At 39.8% G+C, this 20,135-nt stretch overlaps 1 protein-coding gene across 5 annotated transcripts in view; it reads right to left on the reverse strand.

Annotated features, from left to right (window-relative positions):
• Positions 1 to 20,135, reverse strand: part of EDA (ectodysplasin A) — a 555,180-nt gene that overhangs the window by 92,981 nt on the left and 442,064 nt on the right. The window contains exon 3 of one of the 5 annotated variants that reach the window (XM_036305128.1): positions 19,372 to 19,417. The exons of the other annotated variants lie outside the window; for them this stretch is intronic. Coding sequence (XP_036161021.1) covers positions 19,386 to 19,417 — 32 coding nt within the window. The 3' untranslated portion in view covers positions 19,372 to 19,385. Of the gene's footprint in view, positions 1 to 19,371; positions 19,418 to 20,135 lie in introns of those variants that run through there. 5 annotated transcript variants of the gene reach the window in all.

Genomic DNA, 20,135 nt, shown 5'->3' on the forward strand with positions numbered 1-20,135 from the left:
CCTCATTGTTGTTTTGATTTGCATCTCTCGGATGATTAGTGACTTTGAGCATGTTTTCATATGTCTCTTGGCTCTCTGAATGTCCTCTTTTGAAAAGTGTCTATTTAGTTCCTTTAGCCATTTTTTTTATTGGATTGTTTATCTTCCTTTTGTTAATTTGTATGAGTTCCCTATAAATTTTGGAGATTAAACCCTTATCAGAGATAACATTGGCAAATATGTGCTCCCCTGCAGTGGGCTTTCTTGTTGTTTTGTTGATGATTTCTTTTGCTGTGCAGAAGCTTTTTATTTTGATGTAGTCCCATTTGTTTATTTTCTCTTTAGTTTCCATTGCCCTAGGAGCTGTATCAGTGAAGATATTGCTATGACAAATGTCTACTATTTTTCTGCCTATGGTTTCTTCTAGGATTTTTATGGTTTCCTGTCTTACGTTTCAGTCCTTTATCCATTTTGAGTTTATTTTTGTGTATGGTGTAAGTTGGTGGTCTAGTTTCATTTTTTTACATGTATCCGTCCAATTTTCCCAACACCATTTATTGAAGAGACTGTCTTGACTCCATTGTATGCTCTTGCCTCCTTGTCAAATATTAATTGAGCGTAATGGCTTGGATCAATTTCTGGGTTCTTTATTCTGTTCCACTGGTCTATATGTCTGATCTTGTGCCAGTACCAGGCAGTTTTGAGAACAGTGGCTTTGTAGGATAGCTTGATATCTGGCATTGTGATCCCTCCAACTTTGTTCTTCTTTCTTAAGATTGTTGCAGCTATTTGGGGTCTTTTTTTTTTTTATTCCAGATGAATTTTTGGAGAGTTTGTTCTAGGACTTTGAAGTATGCCATTGGTATTTTAATGGGGATTGCATTGAATTTACAGATTGCTTTGGGTAGTATGGACATTTTAAGGATGTTGACTATACCAATCCATGAACATTGTATATTCTCTCAATTGTTTATGTCTTTCTCTATCTCTTTTTTCAGTGTCCTGTAATTTTCTGAGTACATGTCCTTTACCTCCTTGGTTAAGTTTATTCCTAGGTATCTTAATTTTTTTGGTTCAATGATAAATGGGGTTGTCGTTTTTAGTTTCCTTTTCTGTGAGTTCCTTATTGCTATATAAAAAAGCTATAGATTTCTGCATGTTAATTTTGTATCCTGCTACATTGCCAAATTAATTTATTAATTCTAGTAGTTTTTTGATGGAGTCTTTAGTGTTTTCTAAGTATAATATAATGTCATCTGTGAATAATGACAATTTTACTTCTTCTTTTCCAATTTGGGTGCCTTTTATTTCTTCCTCTTTTCTGATCGCTATGGCTAGTACTTCCAGTACTATGTCAAGCAGGAGTGGCAAGAGTGGAGATCTCTGTCTTGTTCCTGTTCTTAGAACAAATGGTTTTAGTTTTTCCCATTGAGTATGATGTTGGCTGTAGGTTTGTCATATAAGGTTGTTATGTTGAGGTATGATCCCTCTATTCCCATTTTGCTGAGAATTTTTACCAGGAAAGGGTGTTGGATTTTGTCAAATGCCTTGTCTGCAGCAATTGATAAGATTATGTTATTTTTGTCTCTTAATTTGTTTATGTGATGTATCACATTTACTAGTATTGATTTGTGGATATTATACCAGCCTTGCATCCCTGGAATAAACCCCACTTGATCATAGTGTATGATCTTTCTAATGTAATGCTGGATCTGATTTGCTAGAATTTTGTTGAGGATTTTAGCTCTATGTTCATCAGGGATACTGGCCTATAATTCTCTTTCTTTGTAGTGTCTTTATCTGGTTTGGGTAATGCTGGCTTCATAGAAAGAGCTTGGAAGTGTGCCTTCCTCTGGAATTTTTTGGAATAGTCTGAGAACGATAGGTTTTATTCTTTGACTGTTTGGTCAAACTTCCCTGTGAAGCCGTCCAGACCAGGGTTTTTGTTTGCTGGAAGATTTTCAATCACTGATTCAATTTCATAAGTAGTTATCAGCCTATAAAGGTTTTTTTATCCTTCCTGATTGAGCTTTGGAAGCTTGTATTTTTCTAGGAATATGTCCATTTCATCAAGGTTGTCCAGTATGTTGGAGTAGAGCTGTTTGTAGTATTTTTTTTTTACAGTCCTTTATATGTCTGTGGGGTCTATTGTTTATTCATCTCTTTCATTTCTGCTTTTGTTTATTTGGGTCCTCCTTTCTTTGTTTCTTGGTGAGCCTCGCTAGATGTTCATCAATCATGTTTATCTTTTCAACGAACCAGCTCTTGATTTTATTGATCTTTTGTACTGTTTTTTTTTGGTCTCTATGTCATTTATTTCTGATATTTATTATTTCTTTCCTTCTGCTTACTCTGGGGTTTTCTTGTTGCTCTCTTTCTTAATCCTTAAGTTGCAAAGTTACATAATTTGTTGCTTTTCTTGTTTTTTTTTGTTTTTGTTTGTTGGGTTTTTTTTTGTTTGTTTGTTTTTTGTTGTTGTTTTTTGAAGTAGACCTGTAGAACTATGAACTTCCCTCTCAGAACTAATTTCACTGTGTCCCATAAATTTTGGATTGTTGTGTTTTCATTATCATTCTTTTTCAGAATGAATTTAATTTCTTCTTTGATCTTTTTGGTAACCCAATCATTGTTTAATAGCATGCTATTCAGCCTCCAAGTGTTTGATTTTTTAATTGTTTTTTAAAAATATATTTTATTGATTTTTACAGAGAGGAAGGGAGAGGGATAGAGAGTCAGAAACATCGATGAGAGAGAAACATCGATCAGCTGCCTCCTGCACACTCCCTAGTGGGTATGTGCCTGCAACCAAGGTACATGCCCTTGACCAGAATCGAACCTGGGACCCCTGAGTCCGCAGGCCAACGCTCTATCCACTGAGCCAAACCGGTTAGGGTTTTTTAATTGTTTTTTTTTTATTATAGTTGATTTCTAATAATATGCTGTTGTGGTCTGAGAAGATGCCTGATATGATTTCAATCTTCTTGAATTGGAGAGACTTTGCTTGTGAAACAATATGTGGTGTATCTTTGAAAATGTCCCATGTGCACTTGAGAAGAATGTATATTCCGTAGCTTTGGGTGAAACGTTCTGAAGATGTCAATTAAGTTCATCTGATCTAGTGCGTTATTTAGGATTGCTGATTTTATGTCCAGAGGATTTATCCAGTGGTGTCAATGGGGTATTTAAGTCCCCTACTATGACTGTATTGCTGTCGATCTCTCCCTTGATATCTTGCAGAAGTATTTTTGTTTTTTTATTTTAATGTATTTGGGTGCCCCTGTATTGGATGCATCTGTTTACCAGAGTTATATCTTCCTGTTGTATTGATCCCTTTAGTATTATGAAGTGGCCTTCCTCTTATCTCTTATCTCTTGCTATGGCCTTCACTTTGAGATCTGTTTTGTCTGATATAAGTATTACTACTCCAGGTTTCTTTTTCATTTCCATTCACCTGAAAAATATTTTTCCATCCCTTCACTCAGTCTGTGTGTGTCCCTTGTTCTGATGTGGGTCTCTTATAAAGAGCAAATATTTAGGCTATGTTTTCTTATCCATTCAGCCACTCAATATCTTTTGATTGTAGCATTCAGTCCATTTACGTTCAAGGTTATTATTGATAGGTACTTGTTTGTAGACATTTATGTTTTTTGTGCCTGTGTTCTGTCTTCCCTTCCTATTCTGCCTTTAACACCAGTCCCTTTAGCATTTCTTGCATTGCTGGCTTGGTAATGATAAACTCCCTTAGGCTTTTTTGTCTGTGAAGCTCCTGATTTCCCCTTCAATTTTGAATGATTGCCTTCCTTGCTGGATAGAGTATTCTTGGATTCAGTCCCCTGCTCAGTATCACTTTGTATACATCATTCCATTCCTTTCTAGCCTGATGTGTTTCTGTTGAGAAATCAGTTGATAATCTAATGGGAGATCCCTTATAGGTCACTTTCTGTTTCTCTCTGGCTGCCTTTAGGATTGTTACTTTTTTGTTGGTGTTTGTCAATCTAATTATGATGCGTAGTGGTGTCAGTCCATTTTGGGCTCATCTTGTTTGGGACTCAGTGTGCTTCTTGGACTTGTGTGAGTTTTTTCTTCCCCATATCAGGGATGTTTTCTGTCATTATTTCTTCAAACAGGTTTTCTATTCCTTGCTCCGTTTTCTATCCTTCTGGCACTCCTATGATGCAGATGTTGTTTCATTTTGTGTTGTCCCAAAGCTCCCCGCCTGCTTTTTATATATTTTTTTCCAGTTGCTGCTCTGCTTGGATGTTTTTTCCTACCTTGTCTTCTAGCTCGCTGATGTGGTCCTCATCTTCTTCTAGTCTACTGTTGATACTTTCCATTTTCATTGCAGCTATTTCATTCTTCATTTCCTCCTGGTTCTTCTTCATTTCCCCTTGATTCTTACAGATGTTGTTGAATTTGTCTTCCATCATTTTCAGCATCCCTATGACTATTAATCTCAATTGTTTCTCTGACAAATTGCTTGCCTTCATTTAATTTATTTCCTTTTCTGGTGATTCCTTCTTTTCTTTCATATGGGGTCTGTTTATCTGTCTCCCCATTTTTGCTCTTCCTTTGTGGTTGTTTCTTTGTATTAGATCACATTTCTATGTCACTCAGATTTTTTTTTAAGTTTGACTTACATAGTAGATGTCATGTGGGACCCAGTGGGGCAATCTCTCAGGTCTTCTGGGCTGGGTATTCTAGGGATGCCCCTTACTTGGGATATTTGGGTTCTCTTAGTGTAGTTGGGTCTTGAGTGTTATTGTTCCATTCGTGGATGTAGTCTCCTCTCAGGGTTTCTGGTTATGTGGATCACTCTCTATCAAGTTGACCAAAAGCACAAAATACAAGTTGACAAGAGACAACATAGAGGGAACAAAACACAAATGTATTCACGACACCGATAACTCCAATAAAAGTGATCACCAGAGAAAAGAGAATTAGGAGAGATAAAAGCTAGCAAAAATGATATTGAGAAAAGGAGAAAACGGTAAGAGAGAAAAGAAAAAGAAGAAAAAAGAAGGGGAAAATATGCATATATGGGGAGAAAACTCCATAAAACAAATAAGTAAACCAAAAAATGCAAACAAGTAACACCCAGAAAAAAAAAGGAGGGGGGGGGGAGAATCTGTAGAGGCAGAGCTTATTTCCAGAATGTAAGGTAAAGGAATTGAATGAATAGGGGAATGGCCATGATTCAGTATAGAAGAGGTAGAAAGAGAATGAGTGGATAAGCAGAAAAGTAAAAACCAAAGTAATCAATAAATAAAAAAAATAAGACAAAATTTTGTTTCCTTTAATCTGAGCAGATAGGCTTGAGTTTAATGAGTGAAACTCATTAAGCAATTAGGAGAAGAAGAGAGCAAGAGAGGAGAGGAAAAACAAAAGCATAAAAAATTGGGTAGTGAAGAAAGAAAAAAGAGAAGGGTGCATGGACTTGGAGCAGGGGATTGGAAATTAGATATATGAGTAAGCCAACAGAGACTACTATAATAATAACACGTCAATAAAGCAGATTAAGAAGATCAATTTTTAACAAGGGGTAAAAAGAAAGGAAAGAGAAAAACTAAAGCAGGAGCAGGAGAAGAGAAACAGGATGAAAAAGGGAGAAGTGAGGAAGAAAAGGGTGGGGAAAAAAGAAAATATAGGATAAAGTAAAATAATGATAAAAAATAAAAACAGAAGAAAAATAATGCAAAAAATAAAAGGTTCATAAAAAAATTCAAAAATAACCCTATATAATAAAAGGCTTATATGTAAATTGTCCCCTTGGAGTTTGACTGACTAGAACTTTGACCACTTGCTATGATGTGTGCTGAATACCAGGGGGCAGCGCGGAATGAAGGAAGGCCCTGGCTAGCAGCCAGCAGCCAGGGGAAGGAAGGCCCCAGCTGGCAGTCGGAAGTCCCTGATCAGCCCTGATCGCTGGCCAGGCCTAGGGACCCTACCTGTGCACGATTTCATGCACTGGGCCTCTAGTATAAAATAAAGCAAAAAAATTTTTTTCTTTCTTAAGTAAAAGATAAATAATAAAAAAGTGAAGTGTTATTCACTTCAGCCTAGTTTTAATGTCCAATGGGGGCTGGTTTAAGACCCCTCTCTTCTGTTCTGTCTGCCACTTCTCACTTTCCTGTTAGGTCAGTGTTTCTCAACCTTGGCTGCACTTAGAATCACCTGGGAACCTTTTTAAAATCCTGATTTCTGGGCCTCATCCTCCGGAAATTCTGTTCCTTTGTTACTAATGTTGTGGCCCCACCCCATAACAAAGAAACAGAATTTCCGGAGGATGAGGCCCAGAAATTAGGATTTTAAAAAGATTCCCAGGTGATTCTAATGTGCAGCCAAGGTTGAGAACCACTGTGTTAGGTAGTTAGCACCTTGTTGAAGTTCCCAGAGATCCACTGCTCCTCTCTGTCTCCACAGCCTTGGTTTCAGGCAGGTGGGACCAATCTGCCTGATTTGTCTGCCTGCTTTCAGTTTTATTTACACAAGCATCTATTTCTGACACAGGCTTTAGGTGGGGGTGTTGCTGTATTAGTTTCTGGGACCAACCGGCCCCTCAACCCGTTCCCGGGGGCTCCCTGGGGCTATTCAGATTCTTTGTTTCTTCTGCAGAGCTCAAGGCTGGGTGCAGCTGCACTAGTTGCCTGTGGGTGCTGGCTCTTCAGGAGAAAAATTGCTGCTTAGGGTTGGAGGGACAGGAATGTCCCAGTGCCAGATTCCTGGTCACCTCTCCTTGTTTTGCTCCCCTCCACAGCTTCTCCCCAGCCTCCACAAAACTGCATCTCCACCTGCACACAGCCTCGGTGAGTGTTTGTAATTGAAAGGTCCTAAGAACTGGGTTTAGTGAGTAAAAGCAAGGAAAATATAAAGCCAAAACAGCCATGCTGCTGCGTGTTTTTCCCCTCCACCCTCCACTCCCATACTGCGTGGCTAGGGCAGTTCTTCAGGCTGCCTTTCTGGGCACAGCCTCTTGCAGCTGTGAACTTAGATCTAGAATCCCTGGCTGCCAGCAGCCCTGTGGACCCCCTTCCACAGTTGAGTGTTACACGTGTCCTCAAGGGAAGTGGACTTTGTGCAGTGCAGGTTTCTTCTGACCCTCTCGCCCTGGTAGTCAGGCATCTCTCTCTTCAGCCCAGATCTCTGATCCTACTATTCTCCAGGCGTCCTCTGTCCTTTCCGGCCACACATTGTCTCACCAGCTGTGTCTAATTCACCAATTTCAGGTAGATGTTATTTGATTTCATTGTTTCTTCTATCTGCTCCATGAGAAGGCGCAGGACACATCCGGCTATTTAGCTGCTATTTTCCCTTTTGTTTTATGGCAGAATAATTTCCCATTGTACCTATCTGTATACCACCTTTTTCTTTATCCATTCATCCATCGAAGGACACTTAGGTTGTTTCCATGTCTTGGCTATTGTAAATAATGCTGTAATGAACATGGGAGTACAGATATCTCTTTGAGATAGTGATTTCATCTCCTTTGGATATAAACCCAGGTGTTTTTTTTTTTTTTTTAACAACTTTGGCATAGGAGACTTCCTTTTTATAAACTTAAAATTATATTAGTAAAATTCATTCATACCACTCAGCACTGCGGCAGTTCATTGGTATGACTGCTGTTTAATATTTCATTGTATGAATATATCATAGTTTATCCATATGTTAGCCCAGTGATGGTGAACCTATGACACGCGTGTCAGAGGTGACACGCGAACTTTTTTTGGTTGATTTTTCTTTGTTAAATGGCATTTAAATATATAAAATAAATATCAAAAATATAAGTCTTTGTTTTACTATGGTTGCAAATATCAAAAAATTTCTATATGTGACACGGCACCAGAGTTAAGTTAGGGTTTTTCAAAATGCTGACACGCCAAGCTCAAAAGGTTCACCCTCACTGTGTTAGCCTGTTGATGGGCATTTGAGTTGTTAGATTTTGCTACTGTAAATTCTTATCTAAGTCTATTATTGTATACATGAATGTGGTTTTTCAGGGTTAGAGATTTAGGAATTCACAATTCTAGTGCAACTGAAACAAGTATGTAGTGCAGTGGTTCTCAACCTTGGCTGCACATTAGAATCACCTGGGAATCTTTTTAAAATCCTGATTTCTGGGCCTCATCCTCGGGAAATTCTATTTCTTTGTTATGGGGTGGGGCCACAACATTAGTAACAAAGAAACAGAATTTCTGGAGGATGAGGCCCAGAAATCAGGATTTTAAAAAGATTCCCAGGTGATTCTAATGTGCAGCCAAGGTTGAGAACCACTGATGTAGTGGATGAGGGAGAAGGCAGTGGAGATCATCCAGAGTGTTGAAATATGTGTCAGAACCAGTAAGAAGACCAACTGGTTGGGATGGGGATGCTGTGGAAGCCCAAGAAACATTATGAATGGCAGTTGGTCCTAGTTTTCTAATCTTACTTTGCTCTACTGGGCTGCAGCAAGTAGAGTTAAAGCTTGGAACAATAGCAGTGGTACAGATAGGACCTAGTGCCATATAAAATTTGACAATGCCAACACATCTAGAGAACTTGGGTTCTGCCTTCCCTAGACGCTCCACCCTTCTTGTTCTTGGTGGTCAGTCCCGTTCCTTTGCATCCCCTAAGTTTTCTTTCTGCATTGGGCTATGGTATATGCCAGAGGTTCTGGAAGGGTAAGAGAGGAACCTGACTTTGGGTGTACATGAAAGCATTCTCTGGGAGTGGGGGAAAGATGGAAATTCTAAAATAAGGAGTTTTTAACTGTCCTTGACTGCGTGAAAGTTTCATGACTGCATGAAAGTAAGAAACACTTCCAGGAGTTAGGGTTTATTTTAGTTGGTTTTAATGAAAAAAACATGAATCTGGGACTGTGAGCTGGATCAGCTACAAGGGAATGAACCTGAAGAAAGAGGGGAAGAGGGATTCACATAAACTTATGAATGAGACAAAGCAATAGGCAGTTCAGGGCCTAAGCCAAGGGCTTGGCAATGTGGAAAAGGAAAACTACATAGGTACATACGGGGATATAGAACTCATATTTGATCAGGGATTTACATTTTAAATGAGCTTTCAAATCACACTATATCTAATCTCCACACTAACCCAGTAAAGTAGGTACTACCATTATTGTCATTTTATAGGAACTGAGGCTGAGAGATAAGTAAGCACGTTTAAAGTTTCATAGCAAATAAGTAGCAGACCTGCAACTTGAACCTAGGTCCCTAAATGCAAAATCAAAGTCTGAGTTATTGCCCCAGTGATTTAAAACTAAGTTATTAAAGTGTGTTGCAAATACTTTATTGCTAACAGAGTACTGAAGGTCACTAAAGATTTACATAAATAAAACCTGTAATAGATTTAACAGTGTTTCTGTAATAGTGTCACTTTCATTTGAAGTCTTATATGTTTCTTGAGCATGAAAGGGGCCAGCCTGCTAGAAAAATGCAGAAAATCCCAAGGATCCCAGAGGGGGAGTCCCCCATGTGAATGCTATTCAAGCTGTGAATTATGCTGACAAAAGGTCAAGGTCTGCCACACTATACTATAACAGAGAAATAACAAAATTTGGGAAATGAAGAGTGAGATAATAAATATGCAATGATAAATTACAATGCAATTTTTATTTCATCCTTTGTTTTAAATGTGAGAATGGAAAATTATGTGTGTTGCACAGAGCTGCCCTTTGAAGAAGCCGGTAGTAGACAGCATTATTACTGTGGTACAGGAAGAGAACTGGAAAGGGCCCACAGGCTGTTCCCTCATGAACAAATATTTATAACAACTTCCTCCTTCAATCTCTCAATGACTTACTAAAAATTTGCCATTTTATACAACTCCTGTAGCTTCATAGACATTTGCATTGTCTACTGCCTATGACTGAAGATCGTTCAAATACAGATTTATCTTTTAAAACAGGGACTTTTGGATGGGCCTATAACATGTTTCTTTTAATCTATAAACATTCATTAACTACTTGACTATTAGGTCATCTTATGCTAGTTGCCATGATAAGATAGAAGGGATCCCTGGCTTCTTGTGGCTTATAACCTAGCTGAGAAGATGAGAGAAGAACATGAAAGAGATCTAGAAAATATGTCTTTTAAGCACGCACACAGAAGAATATAAACTAAGAAGATGAGCTATCTGAATGGAGGTTCATTAAGGCCATAACACTTCAGAATTGGGTCCTAAAAAGATGGATAAGGATTAGAAGTAGAGAAGTAAGAAGGAAGTCCAGAAGGGGCATTGTTTTAGCAAAACCAAGAGGCTGGAACCAGCAAGGTCTGGTGAAAAAAGTAAGACTACTTATGTTGCTGCTGTGGTTGCTGCCCAATGGCAATGTTACATGACACATTAAACATGAGTATGCTTTTGGGTTTTTTGTAGTCCCTGATTTCTTTGAAATCTCCAAATCAATAAGCTCTCCCACACCACACTGCTTCTGTATTCAACTTTTATGAGAAGTAACACTTCACATTTTTATCTCACAATATAGTTTACATAGCATTTGCACATAGATCATTTTGTTTGACATTTATAGCACTTCTGTGAAATGACATGGAGGCTGACTTGCTACAAGTCAGAGGACCACAAAGTGGGGGAGCTCAGGACTTCAAACCAGATCAGATTCAGCCCAATATTTAACATTTACATGTACAGTTTTGACCAATAATTGATATTAATAATATTATTAACGTCCTATAAGATTATGAACACATCTTGCATCAGAAATTATTAGATTACTAGAGGCCCGGTGCACAAAAATTTGTGCACTGGGGGGGGGGGGTCCCTCAGCCCGGCCTGTGCCCTCTCGCAGTCTGGGACCCCTCAGGGGATGACCACATGCTGGCTTAGGCCCACTCCCTGGGGGATTGGGCCTAAGCTGGCAATCAGACATCCCTCTGGCAGCCCAGCAGCCCTAGGGGGATGTCCACTTGCCAGTGGGGAGCAGACCTAAGCTGCAGTCAGACATCCTTAGTGCTGCTGAGGAGGCAGGAGAGGCTCCCACCACCACTGCTGTACTGGCAGCCATCAGCCTGGCTTGTGGCTGAACAGAGCTCCTCCCATGTGAGAGCGCCCTGACCACCAGGGGGCAGCTCCTGCATTGAGTGTCTGACCACTGGTGGTGTGTGTCATAGTGACCAGTCATTCCCAGTCCTGCTGTTAGGGTCAGTTTGCATATTACCCTTTTACTATATAGGATAGAGGCCTGGTACACGAGTGGGGGCCGGCTGGTTTGCCCTGAAGGGTGTCCTGGATCAGGGTGGGGGTCCCACTTGGGTGCCTGGCCAGCCTGGAAGAGGGGCTGAGGGCCGTTTTCAGCCTGGCAGGTGACTGAAGCTCCCAACCTCTCCTTTTCTTCTTCTTTTTTTTATTCTGGGATTTATTTACCTTCTATGGCTGTCACTGGAGCTGAGAGCCGGCTTTAGCTCTGAGGCTCGGCTCCAGCTCTGAGACCTCGGCTGCTGAAAGCAGGTCTCTGGGATTTATTTACTTTCTATAATTGAAACACTGTTGCAACTCCAGCTTGGCCGGCTGGCTGAAAGCATGGGGATTGTTTAGCTTCTATATTTGCAACATTGTTTCTTAGACTGCAACTCAGAGCCCAGCAGCGGCAGGCGGGGAACCTTGGCTTCCTCCATCACTGGAGCAAGCAAGCCTCCTGTTCGTTTCAACTGCCTGGCTGCCGGCCGCCATCTTGGTTGGCAGTTAATTTGCATATCTCCCTGATTAGCCAATGAGAAAGGTAGTGAAGTTACGGTCAATTACCATGTTTCTCTATTATTAGATAGGCTGTCTGGGGTAATTTTATGTTTAGTACCAAAGATTAAAAAAATCCATATTAAATATGTAGAATTTATTATATGATCTTTAAGATGGCTTCTAATAGACTTAGTTGAATACTATGCCTGAGATTTATTTCTAATTACAATCTTATATAATCCTCACCTAACAGCCTTATACACAGTTAACACCTTACTGACTGGGCACCATTTAAGAGGTTCCACAGAAGTGAGCTTTCCGAAGTCACACAACTAATAGCAAACTTTAAAATGTGACAGGAATCTTTCAAAATATTTTGAGATTTCCCTGTCTTGTCATGTCAGATATAGTTGTCTACTGAGGACTAAGAATCCTTATGAAAATCCCCTACTGGGCTATACAGTGGGATGCTCTGTGTTTACCAAGGCATACAGGGAAGTGTGAACCCCCACATGAACAGTCCCAAATGATTTCACTTTTCTAGTCTTCTGTTTTTAGACTTTTGCTGTTCTTTACACTGCTAACTATGCCTTGGTGTTCTCACAGCTAGTAGTCCCCTTCTCCCATTCTAATTAGTTGTCTTCCAACTAAGCTCATTTCACCAGTAAGTTACATTTATTTTATAAACAACACTAAGACTAGAGGTTTAGTGAGTTTGGCACCAAGCCTCTCTTACAGGAGTAGAGTGACAGGCCTCAGTGGATTGAGATTTTGCTCCCAGATCATAGGGTTTCTATCCTCCTTCCTTTTGGGGGTTCTAGATATTTGAGGTTGCTAAATAAAAGACCTCAGAATAATTGGGTTGTAACAACAATAATTACATTTTGTTTACAAAACTCACATTCTGTATGTTTCTGAAAGATGGAACAAAATAAGATGTAATAATTAAACTATCGAAGTAATACCAGTTTGTCATATATAATTTTTATTCTTTAATTTTAAAATCATTGATGGAAGAAGAAAAAAGAACTCTTAAGACATTTAAAATATTCTATCTTAAACTTTAACAGCACTTTCTATTTTTCTAAGTGCTTTAGTGTGTATTGTCTCTTTTGATCATCAAAATCCTGTGAAGGAAGCAGGATAGCTCCTTTTCCCAACTATTAAAGTGGCTATGTGATTGTGGTGTTTAAGAAAAAGCATTCTTGCCTTAGCCCATTTGGTTCAGTGGATAGAGTGTCGGCCTGTGGACTGAAAGGTCCTGGGTTTGATTCCGGTCAAGGGCACATGCCCGGGTTGTGGGCTCAATCCCTAGTAGAGGGCGTGCAGGAGGCAGCCTATCAGTGATTCTCTCTCATCATTGATGTTTCTATCTCTCCCTCTCCATTCCTCTCTGAAATAAATAAAAATATATTTTTAAAAAGCATTCTTATTTGTTGTACCTATATGCTGAGAAGTACTAGATAGATTAGCATTGTTCTCAGTTTACAGTTGATACTAATAATTAGCAATTATTGAGCACCTGTTATGTGCCTGTATTGAATTGGGCATTTTACATTATCTCTAATCCTTATAATAGTTTATCAAAGGAAGCATCATTATAGTTTTTATACAATGAGAAAACATATGCTGAGAGAGATTAAGATTTGGCCAAGGCCACAAAGGTAAAAGTGGTAGAGCTAGGATTTGAAATTTGGTCTATGTGATTTAAAATTTGAAATTAGGTCTATGTGGCATTAAATTCTATGCTTGTTATCCCAAGCCATCTGAGAGAGAAACCAAGGGTCAGAAAAGTTGCTTCTTGATATCAACTGAATTTTTCTTTCATATATTGAGAACTTAACTACACTAAATGTGGGCCTTGTTCCTGAAAGCTTCTGGGTTTTTCATGCTATGCTAAGGGGTAGGAAAAACAAATTAGATTCAAATTGCTGAACTGAAACTTGAAAAGAACCTCTGAGATAAAATATTTGTACCACAAATATATCCTTCTTTAAATTGGTTACAATGTAAACCTATGTTTTTAAAGAGCTTTGGAGATGACTTGTAGAGATAATGTACTATACAAACCAATAACTTTATGACTCATGTAAGAAGTTTGCTTTTTCTTTTGAACAAAATAGTGATTTAAATGTGCGACATGAAATATAAAATTTCATTTTTGGAAGCATACAATTAATACTTTGAAGTTTGATAATTTCAATGTAGAGATGAAATATATCAGAAAATCAAGGAGAGAATCAAATTGCTATATTTATAATAACTGAACATCCTCTCAGGAGATACCATGAAACTATCTTGAAAAACACATTCTTTTCCCATTTCCATTTTAAGAAATAATATTTCTAAACAGATTAGGATCAAAACATAGCAAATTACCAAGTAAATATTCTCATTCTTCTGGCATAAGGTAAGATAACACACTAAATTTCATCTATAAAGATACTACCAACTCTCTGGTAGTTGTTTTGTTATAGGGAGAATAGATCTGCACAAAGTTATCTTCTTTCTAGTTCACCATGTGACAAGCAGCCTAGATTGGTTAGACCCCAGGCATGGGGTACAAATAACCCCAGTGAGGCTAGATACTAAACAACTGACCTAATGTGCAACAGTACTAGGGGCCGGATACTGGACACAGTGGTAAAATGCAGCTGATATTCATAAGCTTACAGCAAAGAATCCTTCATATGCTATCATTTCATAAATAGCTCTCCCTATACTTCTATACATGTTAATGGCATTGGACCTATGTCTTCTAAGTCAACTTGGAGTCCATTTTTTCAAGTGTAGTGAACTGGGGAAGATGCAAAGATAATTTGGGATTAAAATGCCATTTATCAAATGCCTCAGCGGGCATTTGGAAGCCCCTCAGGTGGTTTGGGGCTCTTGTCAACTTTTCTTCACCCAATAATTCTGGACTTCTCAGTTCTTCCTCTAAACCTTCTATGTTATATATTAGATTTCTTTCTTTTCTTTTTAAAATATATATTTTTATTGATTTCAGAGAGGAAGGGAGAGGGAGAGAGAAATACAAACATCAATGATGAAATATAATAATTCTGCATGTCCTCTACTGGGGATCAAGCCTACAACCCAGACATGTGCCCTGACCAGGAATCGAACCATGACCTTCTGGTTCATAGGCTGAAGCTCAAGCACTGAGCTACACTGACCGAGCTCTTTCTTTTCTTGATCCTCACCCAAGGATATGTTTATCCTTGATTTCTTTTTAGAAAGAGAAGAGAGAGAAAGAGAGAGAGAGAGAGAGAGAATGAATTAATCGGTTGCCTCCTGTATGTGCCCTGACTGGGGATTGAACCTGCAACCCAGGTATGTGTCTAACCAGCAATTGAATCCACAGCCTTTTGGTGTACACCTGGCCAGGCACATACATATTAGATTTCTTGAGCCAAGAATAGCGCAAACAAATCTAGGGGATTGGTTAGCCTTTGCACTTGCTATTCCCTTTGTCAGAAACACACTTTCAACTTTTCTTTATTAATGTCACATTCATTCTCCAAAATCCAATTCAAATGTCATCTCATTAATTCGTATATGTATGCCTGGTATGTGTCAGCCATTATGTACTTCTTGGAAATGTATTTAATGTATTTGATCAGCCATTCTGTGGCTTCCTTCTCTATGCTTTCATGGCAATCTCATCCTACCTCCATATAGGTACTTATCACCTCTGGGATTCATTTACAAGATTCTCTCTTTTATGAAGACCACTAGAGGCCCGATGCACGAAATTCATGTGTGTGTGGGGGGGAGGGTCCCTTAGCCCAGCCTGCACTCTCTAGCAATCCAGGGCCCCTTGGGGGATGTCAGACATCCCTCTTGCAATCTGGGACCTCTCGCTCCTAACTGCCCACCTGCTCATTCCTTATTGCTTGGCTCATGCTCCTTAGAGCCGGGAGAGGCTCCTGCCACTACCACTGTGTTCACCAGTGGTGAGCTGGCTTCTGGCTGAGCAGTGCTCCAGCTGTGGGAGCACACTGATCATGAGTGTGCAGCTCCTGTGTTGACTATCTGCACCCTGGTGGTCAGTGCGTGTCATAGCAACTGGTCATTCCACTGGTTGTTCCACTGTTCGGTTGATTTGCATATTAGCATTTTACTATATAGGATGGGACTCCAGAACTAAGGAACCCTATCTTATGTATTTTTGTATCCTTGGGTGTAATATGACACAGCACGTTAGCAATAGTAGATGGTTAATAAATCTCTAACTATTACTCTGTTCTCCCCATCCCTTTCATATACATTTGTTATTTTCAACTTATTCATCTGACTTGATTCTCAACCCTTCTGTTGCTATTGCTGTATTAAAATTGCTCTCACCAAAGTTTCCAACAACCTCCTTACTGAATCCAATAGATGGGTAAGACATCTTCTTTATATTGTGCTTGTAAATTGGTAAGATGTAAGCCTAGAGATGTTAGTAGCTATTTTTGCCACATTATGGGGAGAACCTGCCTGAAGAATGAGGCCAATAGAAAGGAAAGCTGAGGAAGTCCTGATGACATCATTTGAGCTCCAGGGTTCTGCCATGTTTTAGGCCAACTTCATCAGGGACTTTTCAGTTAAATGAAATAAACCCCATGCACCGCCCCCCTTTTTAAATCTTAAATCCAGTTTAGGCCAGCTATTCGTCACTTATAACCAAGAGAGTTCTAATACAGCTAGTGACCTCCATATCTATATTTCCAGCCCAGATATTTTTCCTGAGCTTCAGCTGCATATCTCCAACTGCTTAGCAGGGGTCCTCAAACTATGGCCCGCAGGCCACATGCAAATACAAATATTGTATTTGTTCCTGTTTTGTTTTTTTACTTCAAAATAAGATATGTCAGTGTGCATAGGAATTTGTTCATAGTTTTTTTAAACTATAGTCTGGCCCTCCAACGGTCTGAGGGACAGTGAACTGGCCCCCCGTTTAAAAAGTTTGAGGACCCCTGGCTTACAGGTTCTCTCCTCTTGAATTTCTCACAGGTACCTGCAACTCAATCTTTATAAAACAGTGGTTCTCAACCTGTGGGTCGCGACGCCTTTGGCGGTCGAACAACCCTTTCACAGGGGTCGCCTAAGACAATCCTGCATATCAGATATTTACATTATTATTCATAACAGTAGCAACATTACAGTTATGAAGTAGCAACAAAAATAATTTTATGGTTGGGTCACAACATGAGGAACTGTATTTAAAAGGCCAGAAGGTTGAGAACCACTGGAAAACCACACTTCCTCCTCCGATCATTATCTCAGTGAATAGTATAGCATCTTGCCAGAAATGTGGGTGGATTCCCTGATTCCTCTTTTTCTCCTTTCAATAAAATCACCAAGTCCTATTTTTTTCTACCTACTAACTAAATCTGTCTACTTCTGTCTGCATTGCTACTATTCTAATTCAGCCACCATCATTCCTTATGTATATCATGGCAGTAGCCTTATAACTGCCTTCTTTGTCTCCCTCATGCCCCAAAAGTTCATTTTTCTCACCAATTTCTCTACTTCTTATTACATTTTTAATAAATTACAGTAACACATGCTGTATTGCAACAGAATTATACAGGGTGGGGCAAAATTAAGTTTACAGTTGTTAGTATGAAAAATAATACAAATATATATATATATATATATATATATATATATATATATATATCCCTAATATGCAAATAGACTGAACAGCAGAACACCAAACAACCAAACAACCGATTGCTATGATGTGCACTGACCACCAGGGGGTGTGCGCAGAACATGGCAGGTGTTGACAGCAGGTGGCAGAGCGTGGAACATGGCAGGCGTCCCTGTGGTGGGATGGTGGAGCAGGTGAGTGGGGGTACCAGACCAAGGCAGGGCAGCGGTCGGGGCAGCAGTCACTGTCATTGGGGCAAGCCTCTGGTGGTTACTGAAAATTGTTTGCTCCTGTCCACCCAGCGCTCCACCTGCTGCCGGCACCAGGTGCACGCCAGAGCTGCTGCTCACTCCCACTGTCTGCGTCTGGTACCAGTCCCGATCACTCAGCGCTGTCAGCAGGTGCGAGCTGCGACTGTCGGCCCCGATTGCCCTTTGAGGCTTCTCCACCTCCCCCTGCTCCTGAGGGGCAATGGGGGCCAGCAGCCACCTCTCGGACCTGCTGCTGGCAACAGCCCCACTTGCAGCCTCACCTGCAGCTGGCACCGGAGGTGCCACTTGCATGCCCTGCTGGCACCCCGCACCAGTCCCAATAGCTTGGCACTGTCAGCAGGTGCGAGCAGCTGCCAGCCCCGATCACCCCTGAGGGCTTCTTCATCTCTCCCTGCTCCTGAGGGGTGATCGGGGCAGCAGCCACTGCTTGCACTTGCTGATGGCACCAGTCCCACTAGCACCTGCTGCTGGCACCAGCCCCAATTGCTCTGTGCCATCAGGCATGAGAGCAGCGGCAGTGGGAGCGGGGCTGCTGGCAGAGGGGAGACGGGGCCGTGGAGGAAGGGGCTGGGCGGGGGAGCAGAGGATGAGCCAAGACCCACCTCTGTGGCCACCACAGCCTTGCGGCCCACAGTTCAAGGTGCATGAAGTCATGCACTGAGTCCCTAGTTAATAAATAATAATACAAGAATAAACTGTTTCACATACTCACAACTGTAAACCTACTTTTGCCCCACTCTGTATAAAGAACCACTTAACACAAGTATGTCAAACTCGCGACCTACTGGTTGATAGCTTGATTAACAGCTATCCCTTTCCCATATAACCTCATTCCACCTGAGGTAATCAGTAATTCAGTTTGGTGCCTCTGCTTCCCACATTTGCTTCTATGTTCATGTCTATCTACCTATATATACATTTTTAGGGCTTTAACATCTTTCTTATGAAAATGGGGTCATATTACACACATTGCTCAGAAACTTGCTTTTTACCACCTAGCAAAGGAACATGGCTATTTTTTCAGTGCATACATAAAACTCTAGCTTATTCTTATTAAACTGCATAATACTCAATAGTATGGCTGTGTTATAATATATTCAACCATTTCCTTATTTATAGCTACTAGGGTTATCCCTCTTTTGCCACTAAAATTGTGCTATAATAAACATAATGACCTATGATTTGGTATCCTTATTTCTGAAGGATATATTCCCAAAACTGTAAATTCTGGATCAAAGATATCCTAATGTTTAATTTTACTAGAGAGTTGGATTAATATTCAAAATGGTGTAACAGTTTGTATTCTCAAATGTGACACACCGCAATATAACACAAATGAAGGATAAAAATCATATGACCATCTCAATAGATGCAGAAAAGCATTTGAAAAAACTCACCATCCTAAACGCTGATGAAATAAATTGAAAAAGACATGAAAAAATGGAAAGATATCCTGTGTCCTTGGATTTAAAGAATTGATATTATTAAAATGTCCATCTTACCCAAAGCCATGCAATTTCTATCAAAATTCCAATGGCATTTCCAACTGAAACAGAAAAATACAATCCTAAAATTCATATAAAACCAGAAAAGTTTCAGAATAACCCTAGTTATTTTTTTAAAATATATTTTATTGATTTTTTACAGAGAGGAAGGGAGAGAGATAGAGAGTTAGAAACATCGATGAGAGAGAAACATCGATCAGCTGCCTCCTGCACATCTCCTACTGGGGATATGCCTGCAACCCAGGTACATGCCCTTGACCGGAATCGAACCTGGGACCTTTCAGTTCGCAGGCCGACGCTCTATCCACTGAGCCAAACCGGTTTTGGCAACCCTAGTTATTATAAGCATAAAAAAAAGGAGAGAAAGAAAGCTGATTTAAAAATATATTACAAAGGTACAGTAATCAAAATAGTATGGTAGTGGCACAATAAAAGGCATATAGAGGAATGGAACAGAATAAAGAGCCTAGAAACAAATACATGCATTGATGGGCTACTGATCTTTAATAAGGATTCCAAGAATACACAATGTGGAAAGGATAGTTTCTTGTGTTGGGAAATCTGGATAGTCCCATGTGTATATAAAAATCAACTCAAAATAGATTAAAGACTTAAATATACACCTGAAAGAGAAAAAACTGCTAGAAGAAAATATAGTGAGAAAGCTTGTTGACATTGGATATGACCTCAAAAGCACAGACAACAAAGCAAAAATAGACAAGTGTGATTACATCAAACTAAAAAGCTTCTGTTCTGGCCCTAGCTGGTGTGGCGCAATGGATTGGAGCATCATCCTCAGACAGGTAGCGTATGGGAGACACCAATCTCTCTCTCTCTCTCTCTCTCTCTCTCTCTCTCTCTCTCTCTCTCTCTCTCTCTCCCTATCTCTATTTCTATCTCTCTCAAATCAATAAACATATCCTTGGGAGAGGATTAAGATAGATAGATAGATAGATAGATAGATAGATAGATAGATAGATAGATGATAGATAGATAGACAGATTGTGCACAGCAAAAGAAACAATCACAAGAGTGAAGAGACAACTTACA

Source organism: Myotis myotis, unplaced genomic scaffold, assembly GCF_014108235.1.
Source record: "Myotis myotis isolate mMyoMyo1 unplaced genomic scaffold, mMyoMyo1.p scaffold_m19_p_4, whole genome shotgun sequence".
NCBI lineage: Eukaryota > Metazoa > Chordata > Mammalia > Chiroptera > Vespertilionidae > Myotis > Myotis myotis.